At 37.0% G+C, this 15,960-nt stretch overlaps 1 protein-coding gene across 2 annotated transcripts in view; it reads left to right on the top strand.

Moving 5' to 3' along the window:
• The window catches only part of scat (VPS54 subunit of GARP complex scat), a 393,993-nt gene that overhangs the window by 203,828 nt on the left and 174,205 nt on the right, over positions 1 to 15,960 (top strand). For both annotated transcript variants that reach the window (XR_016548906.1, XM_090398663.1), the window contains exon 14: positions 7,332 to 7,464. Coding sequence is in view for 1 of the 2 variants with exons in the window: in XM_090398663.1 (XP_090254789.1) it covers positions 7,332 to 7,464 (133 nt within the window). In the remaining variant the exon portion in view is untranslated. The remainder of the gene's footprint in view (positions 1 to 7,331; positions 7,465 to 15,960) is intronic.

Below are 15,960 nucleotides of genomic sequence, written 5' to 3' on the forward strand. Positions count from 1 at the left end.
TCTTAAAAGGATATCTCAAAATTTCTCAGACAATCTATCTAATTATAACTAAGTAGTCACTTAACACATTTCCAACAGATCAATTAATCTAATTCTCGTTAACTTATCACAGTTATATAAATGAACATTCCTTCAACTTCCCAGATTAGACTACAATATACCAAAATTCTATTATGGGCATAACTTAATAACAATGAACTTCTGGAAATACAACATCTAGCTACAAAGTAAAACACTATAGTCCAGATCATAAAAAGGTCCTATCACATACACGGTTAGCACTTTCACTCGCTCTAGTCCTGCTCTCAGTACAAAAGACAATAAAAGTTTCTACTTTACTGACCACGTGGACATAACCTCAATCTTTGCTGATTCCTTTCGGTTAGGTTCCTAGGTCTGCTATCTATAATTTCCTCCGACTTCTTAGCACCTGTGATTACGATCACGAATCGCAGCTATTCCTATAACTTTAACGACACCGTTTCAACAGATAGGCACATACGACTCGGCATAAGGTTGCGGTCTCCGCTGGCTGCATGGCTGTGCCGTTGCTACGCTTGAAGCGGATCGCTACCTGACTTTGTAGCCATTGTTGACCTTCCTTTTAGTCGTCGCCACGAACTGCTTCCATTGGAACCCACCTTTGAGGGAGAGAGACACCACACTGAACAGAGGACTATGAGAGGGCTATATTCGCTGGCAAATCCTTATATATCCCCTAGTTCGTTCTCCCAACTACGTCACTGGTTGCTCACGACACCTAACTTTTTTTTTTTGCACACTCCCCTACACTTCTTCCCCGAAATGCACCCCATCACGTGGGTGTCGTACACGTGTCTCGGACTTTGCATTGCGATGCCCCGGGGTTATGTTGAAAAGCCGATTAGGCTAAAGTGGACTTGGTTTAAATTTTCTCCTTCTAAAGTAACTTTCACTAAGACCTTTTAGAATCTGGTATATTATTTCTAAGACAGTTTACAAATTATCACTTACAAAATTCCGTTAATAAAATATTAATAAGTTTTCACTTACACCTATGTATAAGCATTTCCTTTTTATAGAGTTTTTAGATCCTAATAAAATCCTGAATGAAATGTTCAATAACAAATTGAACCTTTCATTCCAGATTTAACAAGAGCACCTGTAGGTCCTAGCCTATCCACATTCATTCAGCATCATAGTAGAAAATGATTGAATGAAGATAAGCTGATAATTTGTGAATTAGTTCACCAAATTATAATCTTCTGTATTGGTTTAAACTAACCCAAATGTAATCTTTTAACATGTCAATCTTTTTATTGGAGAACCAGGACAAAACGGTGAAAGTCAGCAACTAGAACCATCTCAAACTCGATGAAATCAAAAATTTGTAACCAGCATGACTATTGGAAAATAGGTACTATGAGAAGAATTGTGCTGACATATTTGGTTACTGAGATGAAGACAAACAGGTATGATATAACTAAATAAGTGTAGGATGTTTTATTCAGTAATGGCAATTGGGAATGGAAGGTGTAATATGCCATACTCAACTCAAAGATTGAGTTGTCAACCAATTTCATGTACAGTTGATGTAAACAGATTTCAGAATAGGAAATTAAATAATGAAACTTAGATGCTGCCTTTGATCTCGTTGAAGGTTCTTATAGGGAAGAAGTAGAATTTTGAGTCATTAGAAAGGCACCTGTCATAAAGAAAAAAAAGGAACAATTAGTTTTTGTTGGAAACCAGAACATAAAGGTACAATATGAAATACAAAAATATAGAAATGCTTTGGGAAAAAGAGCAAAGATGATAGATGATAAGTACATGCTGAATTTCTGTTCAAGATATGACTACTTACTACAGTGATCTTCTTCCAATATGTGCAGAAATTCACTTTTCTTATTTCTTGTATGCAAAAAATATTTATTGGTGGTCATTGTTGATATTGTCAGATAAATTCAGGATACAAGCACAAGTTTGTTTCTGATGCCTCTGGCATTCCCCTTCATGTGATGTTCTGGTTTATGGTGGAGGGGTCCTCCAGTGATGGTTCTTGCCCCTTTCATTCTTCCTCTTTTCTTTGCTTTTCTTCGCATCATCATTGGGATCCAGTGCCTCTAGGGTTGGATCCCAGTGAAAACATCTAGGAGATCTCAGAGTGAGATCTCCTAGATGTCCCTGGTGAGGAGATATGTTCAGAGCTGAGATCAGAGTGTGACCAGTATGAGGTGCATCATGATCTGTAAGGATGATGACCCGATTCTGACCAGAAACATCATCCTTGCATTTGATACTCCTAAGCCTCCACCATCTGTTAAAAGTATCTCAATTGTCCTGTTTGACAGTACATTCCTAATCCACTAAGACGCTTTAAATGCCAGAAGTACAGATATGCCCAAGCTGCCTGTTGGCTGCCACCTGTGCCCAATGTGGTAGTAAAGAGCATGAAAACCAGTGTTGCTCTGCAAAAGAAAGCTAAATGTGTAGGCAGATGATCTCCCTACACTGTAGGGAAATCATCGGACATCTCCTGTGCATTTCAGGAGTGGAAAGGTAGAAAGAAATACATAAAATAAGAACAGAACAAAAGATATATCAGGATGCAAAAAGAAAGTTAGCCACTACTACTCCTACTCTGAGATATGCTTATGCTGAGAGGGTAACAATTAAGAAAATGTCAACAGCAACGCAACTCAAACTCGTATGTTTATTCCACTATTTTATAATTTTACCATACCTGAACTTTATGATAGTGACTGTTTCTCTGGTGAGTGCATCAATCGCATAATGTACAGTCCTACCCCAAAAATGGTTCCGTTCGAAGAGTGGAATGGAAGAATGGTTCTATTCGAATCCACTTGTGAAAAAAATTATGGCAAGGTTATCACTTAAACACAAACTACCAGACCCTTCCACAGAAAAAATGGATCATGCAGTATCCACTGCAATCGACTTGAACTTACCCAGTGATCCTGACACATCCAATGATGCATTGAATGTTTTTTCCAGATGAAGAAATGGACACTGGTCGTCTGTACTTCGCAAAATCTAAAGAGAAATATAAACCTGATAAGGGCAAGTTCTCAACCTCCTGAAAGCCATGCAAATCTACAAATCCTCAACAGCTTTTATAATAAGGATTGAGCCATATAATTGGCCATTTATAAGGTGGAACTAAAAAGAACACTTTCCTCTCTCAGCCTAGTGCAGTTGGCCCTTATCACTTTCATTATGAGATGTTAATACACCTCTCATCATCTTCTTTGGATCTCTTTCTTTTACTATATAACAGAATATTTACAGAGGAAGAGTTTCCAGACTCTTGGCAAAAGTCGATTGTAATTGCTATCTCAAATCCAGGTGAAGATCCTGCCCAAGCCAACAATTATTGTTATGCTGCTCTGACTAGCCGTCTTTGTAGGGCCTTGGAAAAAATCATAAATGCATGGTTTCTCTGGTACTTAGAAAGCAGCAAACTTCTTTCCAACACACAATGTGGCTTTCGTAGACACTGATCAATCTTGGACCATTTGGTCTATTTAGAAACATGTATAAGATATGCTTTCCTGAAACAAAAAACATAGTTTCAGTGTTAATCTTGGTCTGAGGGTCACCTTCCTATTTTTTATTAAGAACTTTATCTAGCCTTATCTTCCATGTCTGAGTAGAAAACACATCATCTCGGTCATATCATCAGGAAGAGGTGTGGGGGAGAGTTCCTCAAGGCTCTGTCATAAGTGTGATCATCTTTGCTATTAAAGTAAACTCAATTACTGAACAGCTTCCTCCCACAGTAGGCAACTGCCTTTATGTCAATGACTTCACAATTTACTGTCACTCCTGTAACACGGGGGTCATTGAAAGACAACTTCAACATGTAATCGATCGTGTTTCTTCATGGGCTCGTTATCATGGGATCAGGTTATCTGCAGAAAAAACTGTCTTTGTACACTTCTGCTGGAAACACACTCTTAACCTCAATCCTGATTTAAGAATAGGACAAGCTATTATTCCTCAGAGTTCTAGACACCAAGTTTTTGGAACTTATCTTTGACAGAAAGCTAACTTTATTGACACACATTCGTCATCTTTGAGATAAGTGCAAAAAAGAATTGAATTATCCTCCATACTCTGTCCTCTACAGGAATGGGTGTTGATCGTTGTTTCTTGCTCCACATTTATTTTGCACTTGTATATTCAAAGCTTGATTATGGGTTTCAGATTTATGGTTCTGCAAGAGAAAGCATGCTCCAATGGTTGGAACCAATCTATCATCAGTGTATCCAATTAACTTCTGGTGTTTTTTTTGCACATCACCCATTCAAAGCCTTTATGTTGAATCAAATGAATCCCCCTCTATCACTTTAACAAAAACATTTATCTCTTAATTATGTCCTAAAAATAAACACCTTTCCAGATCATTCTACATGGACTAGTCTGTTTTCTCAATGTTAGGAGATCCTTGTAAAATTTGATGCGGTGAAATTTTATAAAGAAAAAAAAATTTTCCGACATCGATTTTACAGAGGTCATAAATCATATGGAAAGAACAAAATTGTACATTACTGTATTTTAACGGACAAATACTGATTGTAAACTTGTAAAAGTAATCAACTAAAAGAATGACAGAATTGTTCATAAGTTATAAAATATTGTGAGGGTTAAAATTGTACATTAAGTTGATTTAATATTAAGTTCTGATGTCAAGTTGTAAGGGTAACAGAATGTTAAAAGTATTTCTGCCTCAAATTAAGAGGATTAGACAAGATTATGTTGGTGACTTGATAGTGAACAAAGGTATTGAAGATCATTCAGATGTGGAGATTTTGCTGCCAAAACTGAAGGTCAAGACAACAGTGACGTCAGTTATTTACTGAAGATTCAGAGGTCTCCGACCCTAAAACAAAGAACTTCGGAATCATATAAAAGAGGTCTTCAGAACTTCTAAAAGGGAGACTTGGAGTATTTTGTCTTGCTGCAGTTCGTTGGCCTGCTTGGAGACTTCCGAGATTTCATTGGGGCATGACCCCCTAGCATGGGTAGAACCAAGAGAGGCAGATTATTGTTTGGAGATGAATTTTCGGTAACGAAACATGCCACATGCGACTAGACCCAATGCGCCTACAGTAGATCCAGAACTGATGGTGAGCTATGCCACAATTCCCGGCAGAGGACTACAGCAGGACGAGCACTGAAAGCCATTCAGTGAAGGCTAGTGTATAGAACGGAGGAAAGCAGTCAGGAACTGCACAAATATTCAAAGCAGGTTGGACTGTATATATTTCTGCGAATTTGTGAGTAGATTCTATTGCATTAATACTGAGGTAATGATTAAGAATTGCATGTTCACTGAACGTAACTTTGTTAAAGTAATTGTATAGTCGCTATAAGAGATAATTGAGGCTGCAAGTTAACTAGTATATATTAGGAAGAATGTTAGCCAACGATGTAAATTGTAACAGCCAGTAATTGTCTAGATTTGCAAGATAAGTTATTTAAGTATTGTGAATTGCAGGTCTAATTTGTAAGGTTAAGATTTGAACTCAAGATAGGTATTAGAGGGAAATTGTTTAATTGTGTATCATATTGTGGAGTTGTAAAATAAACATGTTTTGTTTGCTTAAAATTGTCGCCTGATCTTTGACCAATGCAGGTGACGCAGTTGAAAAATGATATAAATTTCCCTGAATTACATAGTGTGGGAGATAGTTAACTGTAACCGTGAATTGCCTATTTCAGAGGCCTTTTCACTAACACTTGTAGGAAGTATAAAGGATTGCAAGCGGGAACTAAGTTAATCAGATTAGATAGAATAAGGTAAAGATTACTTAACAGAGAGTTTGAAGTTAAAGTAGACATAGGAAGGATAACGACAAAAGAGTAAAGATAATACAAAGGTGCAGCCGATATAGACATTGAAGAAAATAATTAACATCAGAACATAACCCAAAATATTACAATGCCACAATCGACAATTATTTTACACCTGTATCATACACGTTAGACTTCCATCCATGTAGAATGATCGGGAAGCCACTGGCATGAGTGTTGACAAAATTTCCTGCACCAAACAAAACAGCATTCTTCCTCAGCAGGCTTGCATCCTCTCATTTTGTGAACTACAGAATCTCATACACCCTCATCTGTCTATCTCAATTGTTCAGTGCACATAGAATAGCCCTCTCTGATTACTTGCCCATCTATACTTGATGATTCAAGATCAGAGATCTCTGTTTGCTGTGCTGCTGTGTTTCCCTAAAATTGCAATCTCCAACCAAATCCCTCTCAATTGCAGTAACTATACAGCAGAGTTGCATTCCCTTTCAGCTTGCACTTTTGCATGTAAAAGAAAACTGCTACCAAAAATTTGAAATTTATAGGCTCTTTGAGTTCTTTATAAGCTATCTCCTCTCCTGTGTATAATCCACATCCAGTTTTTTGTGAGGTGTTACACCTGTTGTACCCTTAATTTTGATGTCCAGTTGTATGTGATTCCCAGCCATGTTAGAATTAAGGGAAATGACCTCACAGATGCATCCTACTTTTATAACATACTGTTTGACAGTCCCTTATACTGATTACACACACAGGCTATAAAATCAAAGTTAATTGTCCAGTGGCAATACTCCTGGCAGGAAGCACTGACAAAAATTACATTAAATTAAGCCTGAAATTAAGCATTGGCAATGTAGGAACCATAGGAACAGAAGAGAGGAAGTTGTTCTTTCTAGACTTTGCATAGGTCACAGTCATCTTGCACATTCTTATTTACTGAAAGCTGATGTCTCACACCTATGTGTGAGAAATGCAGTACCCTTCTCACCATTAGTCATATTCTGGCTGGGTATGAGTGTTTAACATAAGAGAGAAATAACATTTTTCCTTACCTCGCTGAGTCCTACTACACTCAAGCAGATGTTATCAGACTCAAATTCATATTTATTCCTGACAGTTCATTCACTACCAAATGTATTGTTATAGCTTCAAACTGAGCACTATGAAACCCAAGAACTACGGTCCAAGATGGACTGATACTGTGTGGGGTGGGTGGGTGGGGGGGGCACAGATGAACCATGTGAGTAATCACTACTCTAGTCAAATATGCATAATGCAGAATTCACTGTCCACATATTAGCTTGTTTATCACTGGTTTAGAATTTGTGCTGTAAATATTGTGTAAAGCCAATGTATCATCCATGAAAATACATGATTATTTTCTTGTCAAAGTGAATGAAAGGAATGAACATGTGGGATGTTTTGAAATTGTGAATACTTAACTTGCAAATATGGAGCGTTTGCTGTATTTGTGTGTTTTCAGTTCATAAGATGTTATTCCCTTCTATTAGAGATGAAGAAATGGAAGTAATGATAACAGAAGAACGCTGTGGACAACTTATTTCTTCATTAAAAGAATCACTGTGTGCTGTTGGCGATCATGCTAATGAACGTTGTGCCAAACTTCTTGCTGCAAGAGCCAGGGTTAGTACTTCAATTTTCTGTACAAATTAAAATGTCTTCCTGTTTTAGATAATTTGATTAAAAAAATCCACTGTGCTATTATTGAATACATGCTCTGTAGTTTGGATACTTGATTGAAATTATATAATATCTTTGATTATTTTGAAGGCTAAGTATGAATACATAGCTTAGTATTGTTTGTCATGCATTCTTACTCTAGTGCATAATACACTGGTATTCAAAACCTAAGGACGAATGCTGTTTTTGAAGATTACAGCTGCAAATTCAGACAAATCAGCTTGTGGCAATTTGTATAACTGATGATTTAGAGTAGAAAGCGGGTATTCAAATTTTCAAATTGTGTGCAAAGGGGTTACATGATAGCATTTAACAGGATAAAAAGCAAAAGTCTGCACTAAGCAAATTGTGCTTGATGGAAACGCTTTTTCTAAAGGAATAAAGTTGCAAACTTGGATGTCTTGTAATGTGTCAAAGACATCATCTGGATGATTTCACATGGGGAAGAATTATTGGAAAGCTTGAAGGTCGCAGAATTACTGATATTGCCAGTGAGTTTGGAATCTCACATAGCATTGTATCCAGGCTCTAGGCAGCATTTTGTGTTCCACACACATTTGCTAAGAGGTTGCCCTCACTCTACTATGGAGCATGAAGACAGATTTTTGGTTATAACAGCAAAACATAATCAGTGCATCACTGTAGGTTAGCTTATAAGTCCATTCCATTCAAGCACAGGTACTTAGATATCTCTTCAGGCAGAAGCCTACTTGTTGCAGAAGTCTTGCCACTTCTGCAACAAGTAGGCCTCTGCCTGAAAGCCTGTAGTCTCCTTCCTTTTATCCACAGCTGATCATAGAGCATATTTTCAGTCATGTCCATAAAAATTGGACAAGACACTAGGCTAATGTACTCTTTACAGGTGAGTCATTTTAGTCTTTCCTCCAATTCTAGACGATACTTGATATGGTTTGAAAGTGGTGCCACTTACTGTCGTGAGAATGTTCTTGACTGCGGTCATGGTGGGAGGCATTATGCTTATTGGATGCACATAGCTACAAGTGATGGAAAAAGGGACTATGACTGATGAACAATATTGCAACGTAGTTCTTCAGCATCATGTTTGATTTACAATAGAGAGATGCGTTGCTGCTAGAAATTCTCCCTCCAGAAAACACATAAGGCCTTATCTTTGCTCGGAAGGAGGAGTGTGCCAGTTTGCCTCAAGAACTCCTGAGTCACTTGGTGCTAAGCATGGTGATATGACATTGCGTGAGAGCTGCATTGCAGTTTGTGGCGGACATATTCAATATTGAAATGTCTCTCCGCATAGTTTTCTGTAAGTACTGTACATTAATTCCTTAGCTACATCCTTAAGGAAATTTGTAACTTTTGGCAGAACATATCACAATTTAATTTGTATGAAATTTATAACACATTTTTTGTGTAATATGATTAATTAGTGTGCTGACAATAAATTTATGTCCACGTTTGGCTGTAGTTATGAAAATATCTTTATATACAGTAAAAATGTAGTTCGTCCTTAGCTTTTGGACACCATTGTAATTGGTCTGCCTCTGATTTATAGGAATTTGAGAGGGAGAGAGATTTTTATTATTCTTTGCGTTTGTTTTCATATAAACTTCTTGGGGGATCCAACAGATTTGTAAGCTGTTAGCTGTCTAGTATGTTAATTTATTGCTGTGTTTGCACATTAGGATTTCTAGGTAAATGTACTCAAATCATATAAGTAAAGACTTATAAGAATTATAAATTAAATCTTAGCAGTAATAAACTTTGTGAAGTCACTTACTCACTCATTCATTGTTGCAGAATATTGAAGTCCTTTTTATGTTAATTCCCACCCAAATCTACAAAATATTAGTACTTTAGATAGGCTAAACTTCATTTTTAATTGTTATTTTATTTAAATTTTTATTAAATTTATTTTACATAATATGGAAGCCCTTCTCTAGAGACCAAGCATTGAACATTTTCTAGCCACTTCCAGGCATCCAGTGAGCAGAGCAGTGGTCTCACAACAAGCAGTGAAATTCATCTCCCACTTAAAAACAATTGCAAATCAATGTGTACAGTGAAATTTGAACCCACAGCATGATGATTGGAGATGTAATATGCACTTGCTAACCAGGTTGGTAAGTGGTTGCATTGCACTGGTGATATTCTAAAGCAGTGGTTCCCAACCTTTTTCCACTTATGTACCCCTTGGTTTTAAAATTGCTGTTTTTAAATACTGACACTTTTGTTTAGTGCCTATCTTAATATAAAATAGTGGAAATGAGGTAATGAGTTGGGAAAGGAAAATTACTACACTAAAAGCACAAACCAAAGATTTAATTTTACAATATTTGTAAAACAGAAATAAGTATAGCATCATGTTAAATATTAATAATGATGAACATTGTTCGTTATCGCAAAGGTCATTTTTTAGTAATATGCGGTTGTTCTGGAAAGGAGGATGGGTGACAAAAGTGATGCATGAACTGTGTGTAATGATTGGTAGAAGAGTGGTTTGGGGGAGAGGGGGTTCATAGCCATGCCCTTACCAATCATCATTCCTTTGGACTCCTTGGAGATGTCACATAATATTGACATTTTTTACAGATATTTCCATGACCAATAATCATCAAAATTCACAGTCATAATTTTTCCATTCTCTTTGAAACTTCTTATAGCATTTATGGTGACAAGAGATATTTATGAACCATTTTCATTCCTAAAACCAGCCTATTGTTCTTTTCATTTACTCTGTCCAGTCAGAATATTATGACCACTATCCTAATATTTAGTAAGAACCCCCCCCCCCCCTTTCCATGCTGCCAGAACTGCCACTATGCAATGTAGCTTGGACTCTATAAGACCTTTGAATGCAGCAAGAGGTATGGTATATGTCATCAGAATTGCTTTCCCTTATCAGTGTTTGGGATGGAGGATTTAAATAATACATATATCAATCCACGTAATCCTATAAATGTTCCATGGGATTCAAATTCAGCGAATTTGACAATTATACTAACACCTGGAAGTTGCTGTTGTGTTCAAACAGTGCTGCCAATATGGCATAGTGCATTATCCTGCTAGAACACACCTGTGCTGTCTAGGAAATCTTTGCCCTGAAGCGGTGTATATGATCCAACCACAGTACATAAGTATTTGTGGTATTCAAAATACAGTCTGTGAGTGTCAGAGCAAGAGATTACCATACCATAATGCTGCCATTGTCTGTTTATTTTGCTGGATGATGACATTAGAGGAATTCCTCTCCCCAGGTTTTTGCCTGACCCTTCACCTACTATTCATACAGTATCTAAGAAATGATATTAATCTGAAAAAGTAACTGTTTTCCGTTCTTTAGTGGTCCATTGATGTCTCTCAGATGCAGACAATAGATGTACAGGGTGATCAAAATTAAAGTATCCTCATTTAAGGCCTTGTGGAGCACAACACAGTGATCCAAATGCTCTGAAACTTTGCAGGAATACATTGTGTGTCATGTGGAAGCAATATCTGAAGGGAGGTTGGGAGTTGGTTAAGTTCCAAAATCACCGCCAAGGGGTAATACATGATGTACTGAATTTAGATGTAGTAATTTTTCTGTGTGTGTGTAAGAAGGAGAAAAGTGACACCTGCATAAATAACACATTTTTCTTCACTTCCATCATTCATTCACAGGCTGTACTGTTCAAAATGCTGCCCTTCCCTGTATGCCACAAACTGCATCCTTTGCATGTGCTCAATGGAAGAATGCAGCCAGTCGGGACTGATGTTGTGCACTGTTATGCTTTCTTTCAGTGCTGGCAAGTTATCAGGATGATCCTGATAAACCCTGTCTTTGAGAAATCCCAGGAGCTAGAATTCACAAGGGTCAGATCAGATGAATGAGGCAGCTATGCAGTAGGAAATGCACAGCTGATGACTTTGGCTTCTGTGAAATGTTCTCGAAGTACAGATCGATTGATGTGTGGAGGGGGCCCTCTCCTGCATAAAAATGACTGAATCATGCATAGGCACTGCTATAGCTGTGGCACAACAAAATTATTTATGATATCATGATATCTCTTGGCAGTAACTGAGCAGGTCACAGGACCTGGCTAGTGAATACCCTCAAAAAAAATAAATGATCCAATGATAGGTGAAGCTGTAAACCCACACTAGACAATAACTTTAGGTTAATGCAAAGGAATTGTAGGATTGCATGCGGATTTTACATAGCCCATACCTGGAAACTGAAAGTAAGCCTCATCTCCACACAAAATCATCCATGGCCACTCAGCTTCTAGCTCCACTCCAGCAAAGAATGGTAAAGTGAATGTCAGTTGATTTTCAAAGTCCTATGGGCACAACTTCCGTGTCAGGGTTATCTTGAAGGGTAGAAATGCAATATCTTTCATAGAATTTTGAACAGTTCTGTAAGGCACATCCATGTGTCTTGATACAGCACGTGCATTGCAGGAACCAACATTGTTATTCATGGCCTGCTCCACAATGGCAGTAGCAACTTCATTCACTTGTTGTGAACTGATTGGTTTGCAACCTCTGCCAGGTCTAACTCCCAATGATCCTGTTTCTTAAATTGACTAATCATTTGTCATTGCAAAGCGCATGAAGATAGTGCACCTCATTGACATTTGTTCAGGAAAAAAAAATTTGCAGAGTGCAGCAACAGCATTGCAATTGTTTAGTTAGTACAGCTTCATGAGCAAAGCACATTGGAGTAAGGTTAGTGGCATCATTGTGGATAGTAAAATCAGAATGAAGAGAAAAATCTTGTGTATATCTTTTTAAACCCTCCTGGCACTTGCTGAGTTGCACGATATGCAAATCCACATATTTAATGTTTACAATGCCCCTGGTGGTGAATTTTGGAGCTAATTTTTTTTTCTCCGATATTGCTTCTATATTACATGCAACATATTCCTGCAAAGTTTCATTTCACAGCATTTGGATCACTGGATGGTGCTTCACAAAGCTTTAAACATAATACTTTAATTTTGATCACTCTGTAGTTGTCAATGGTTGGGCATATGTTGGTACCTTGATGAGGTTCCTACTTTTGGAGGAGGATATGTTGAATATTTGGGCTGGGAAACATTGCTGTTCATTCCCTTGTTAAATGCCATGATCAGCTATTCGACATTTTTTTTTTTTTTTTTCTTTTTCTTTTTGTCTGTAAGCTTGGATAACAGAAAATTATTTACATTCGCAAGTAGTGATGGGACATGGATGCCCACCATTGGCCTGGTAACTGCTGTTCTGTCCAGTATCCTTTCACTCTTGGAATACTTTTAACTACAGCAAACTGCCAATAGTATTGGTTGTTTTCTTGATACTGCCATCCTTCAACCAGAACCTGCTTTTCAAAGTCCATCATATAATGTTCCTTGCTTTCGTTACAACTTTGAATGAACAGTGACACATCTCCAATATCATATATACTGGCTTTCACTATGATATGAGTATATCACAGTGAAAGCCAGTATGAATGGCAGATTGTGAAATAATGGTAGTGGTCATAATATTTTAACTGACTTTGTATTTACTTTTGCTGTTCTTTTTGGAAAACTTGTCCTTGTATGTAAATATTTCCTAATAGTTACAGTGCATTGGTATTCAAATATAATATTAATGATTAACGTTTTTTCTGCAACAGATTATTGCTCAGGTTTTACTAAATTCTTATTAAGTTTTGTTTTTAATATATTTTGTCAGATTTTATTAATGAAATGCTAAATTTTTTAACCAATTATTTAATGACGTGCAGAATATTTTTACAAAATAAACTGTTTAATATAATTTTGGCTATTTTTGTTTAGAAGTACCCTTTTTATTAAGATTTCTTAAGTTTAGGAAATAGCCAGAAGTGCAATGGCAGTTTGGACTATAGAGAGGTTGTTTCATAACTTAGTATTGAATCTCTTTGATAACTGTTGAAGTGAAGCCTTGTGTGCAACCTCACATTGTCATTTCAAAATCGGTCTTCTTCAGAATGAGCATAATTTGATACATTGTTTCAGTTTTCTTATGGTTGTCACATGGCTTTCCTTCTTTTCATCATCTTGAATTATACCTTTTGTTACAAAAGACAGCATACATTTTCCAGCAGAAGATTGGTTTTTGAAATTTTTGGTCTGTACTGTGATCAAGAAAAGCTCCATAAACAGAATTATCCTTTTGGGATTATAACATTTTTAGGGATCCCCCCCCCCCAGCAAAAAAAAAGTTGAAGTAATCCCTGAAAAACTCTCTATTTCATTTCACTAGTGATGCAGCATCAATTTTCACACACTTTCATGCAACCTGTATGTTTATGTATATGATTTAGTTGGCATTATGCGCTAATCCATTGTCAAAATCATTGCTAATACTCTTTGATTTATTCATTGATATTCTCTGAACTGCTCGGCTTTCTGCTTATAGAAAGCATCAGTTGCGCCTTTCAGATTGTCCACTTTGTGATTGGTTGTTAATGTCAGTTTCACCATTGTTGTTTCTTGTTTTTTGCACAATGTGAGTACTTACATCTACAGTTGCTTCACCTTAAATTGTCAGAGAATTTGAGTAGCACTCACATTTATGTGTCAAAAATTCAACTGCATACGTTAACATGAGAAATAAAATTTCAATTGTACACCACTGTATACCAATCTGTAGCAGTGTAACAGAATACGATAAGGTACATTCCAAAGCCTCTTTACTCATATTTTGAGCTGTATGAAAGTAGGCATTTATTTTGTTGCCCATGACAGATCCCTTATTTCATTGAAGGTATCTGAGGAAAGTTATATCATATTTCGCATATAGAATCAGAAGGATAAATCAGGTGGGAGTTAAATGGAAAAATCAGAAACTGAAAAAAAAAAATTCACCTGAAGAAGCTAAAGAAACTTCAAAAATGTTCTTTCCCTATATAGTGAATGAAAGGAAGAATGATCACAGTGGGATAACTAATAAATGTTGATAATATAAAGATGACAGGATGAATTGTTGAATTACTGAGTAATACTCCTTTCAAAGTGATTTACTTTATAAGGGTGTCATGCAGTTGGGGACATTACAGGGATAGATGTGACAGGCACCAATCTAAGAATCAAGGTAGATGAAAATTTTTCAATGTGAATGCTGCCATGGCATTGGAATGAACATCAGCCAGTGTGTTACAAGAATATGCAAGAGAATTGACAGTGCCTCTAACCGGAATCTTTGTCTCAGCTCTGGCTTGTCCTAAGGACAGTGTGTAGTTCTTTTACATAAAGAAGGCTCCAAGACAGAGGTGAGATAGCAAATTGTAGACCAATCAATATCACGTGCATGGTAGCAAAGGTATTAAAAAAATTGGTTAAGGGCAGAATTCAGCAATTGGTGGATAGGGATATGATAATCTAGTAGGAGGGGATAGGTTTTTCCTTAGTAATTTACTTACTTCCTGTAATAAAGTGTCGGTTCTTTTAGATAAAGAAATGGCTGCACTATGATACTGCTGGACTTTGTAAAGACATGATGTAGCATGGAATATATGATATTGCATGGAATAATTATACATAAAGAGAAACAAATGCAATTACTAAGAGGAGACCATCAGGGAGTAGTATATGTAGAAGTTAAATCTGTGGGAAAGGCAGATAACTACTGGATTTTGTACTTGGCTATTGTTTTGAATTTGTACATAAATTATTATTATTATATAGGCAACTCCATGGAGTCTGAAGACTCATCACAGGAGATCCAACTATCCACACAATCTGTCATACCTCTCCTTTAACCCATTAACAGACAAAGCATTCATAACTGACTCTGGCAACCCATTCCATTCATTCACAACTCTCTAAGCAAAAAATCTAGTCTTCACACCCCTTCTAACCATTCGTTTATTCAACCAGGGATGACCCCATGTTCTGGTCCTTCTTTAACCACTTCTCCACATCTAACGCCACACCTAACGCCATAATGTATCAGACTTATGCAAGATGGATCAGTGCATTTTGTGTGAGGCAAGATCACCCAAATGATAATTGGCATGCAGGATGACCTGCCATTTCAGATGAACATGTTGAGCTTATTTGGGAACTCATGGTTGATCAGAGTGATGGACTGTATGTCGTTTAGCCCAGGAAACTGGGAGAAATCATCAAAATGTTTGACACATTCTAAAAGAGAGGCTCAGTATACACTAAATTTCAACTCATTGGGTTATAGATCACTTGACTGAGATGCAAAAATGGCACAGGTGTTGCTGACCTTAATCTGGAATGATATGAAAATGAAGGGAGAATGCATTCCTGAATTGTATTGTAGCCATTGATGAAACTTGGGCAAGGGCTTATGAGCCCAAACTGAAGAGAGAATCTAACGAATTGTCTTACAACCTTCAAGGGTCTCATTCTTTATCATTCTGTGCCTCAAGGGAAACTGTTAACACACATTGTTGTCAATAATTTCTGGGGCACCATTTGTGTCTGGTTTTAAGGAGAAAGCCACCAC

This window comes from Typopeltis vanoorti, chromosome 10 (genome assembly GCF_054136105.1).
Source record: "Typopeltis vanoorti isolate ZY-2024b chromosome 10, IOZ_Tvanoo_1.0, whole genome shotgun sequence".
Taxonomy (NCBI): Eukaryota; Metazoa; Arthropoda; class Arachnida; order Uropygi; family Thelyphonidae; genus Typopeltis; species Typopeltis vanoorti.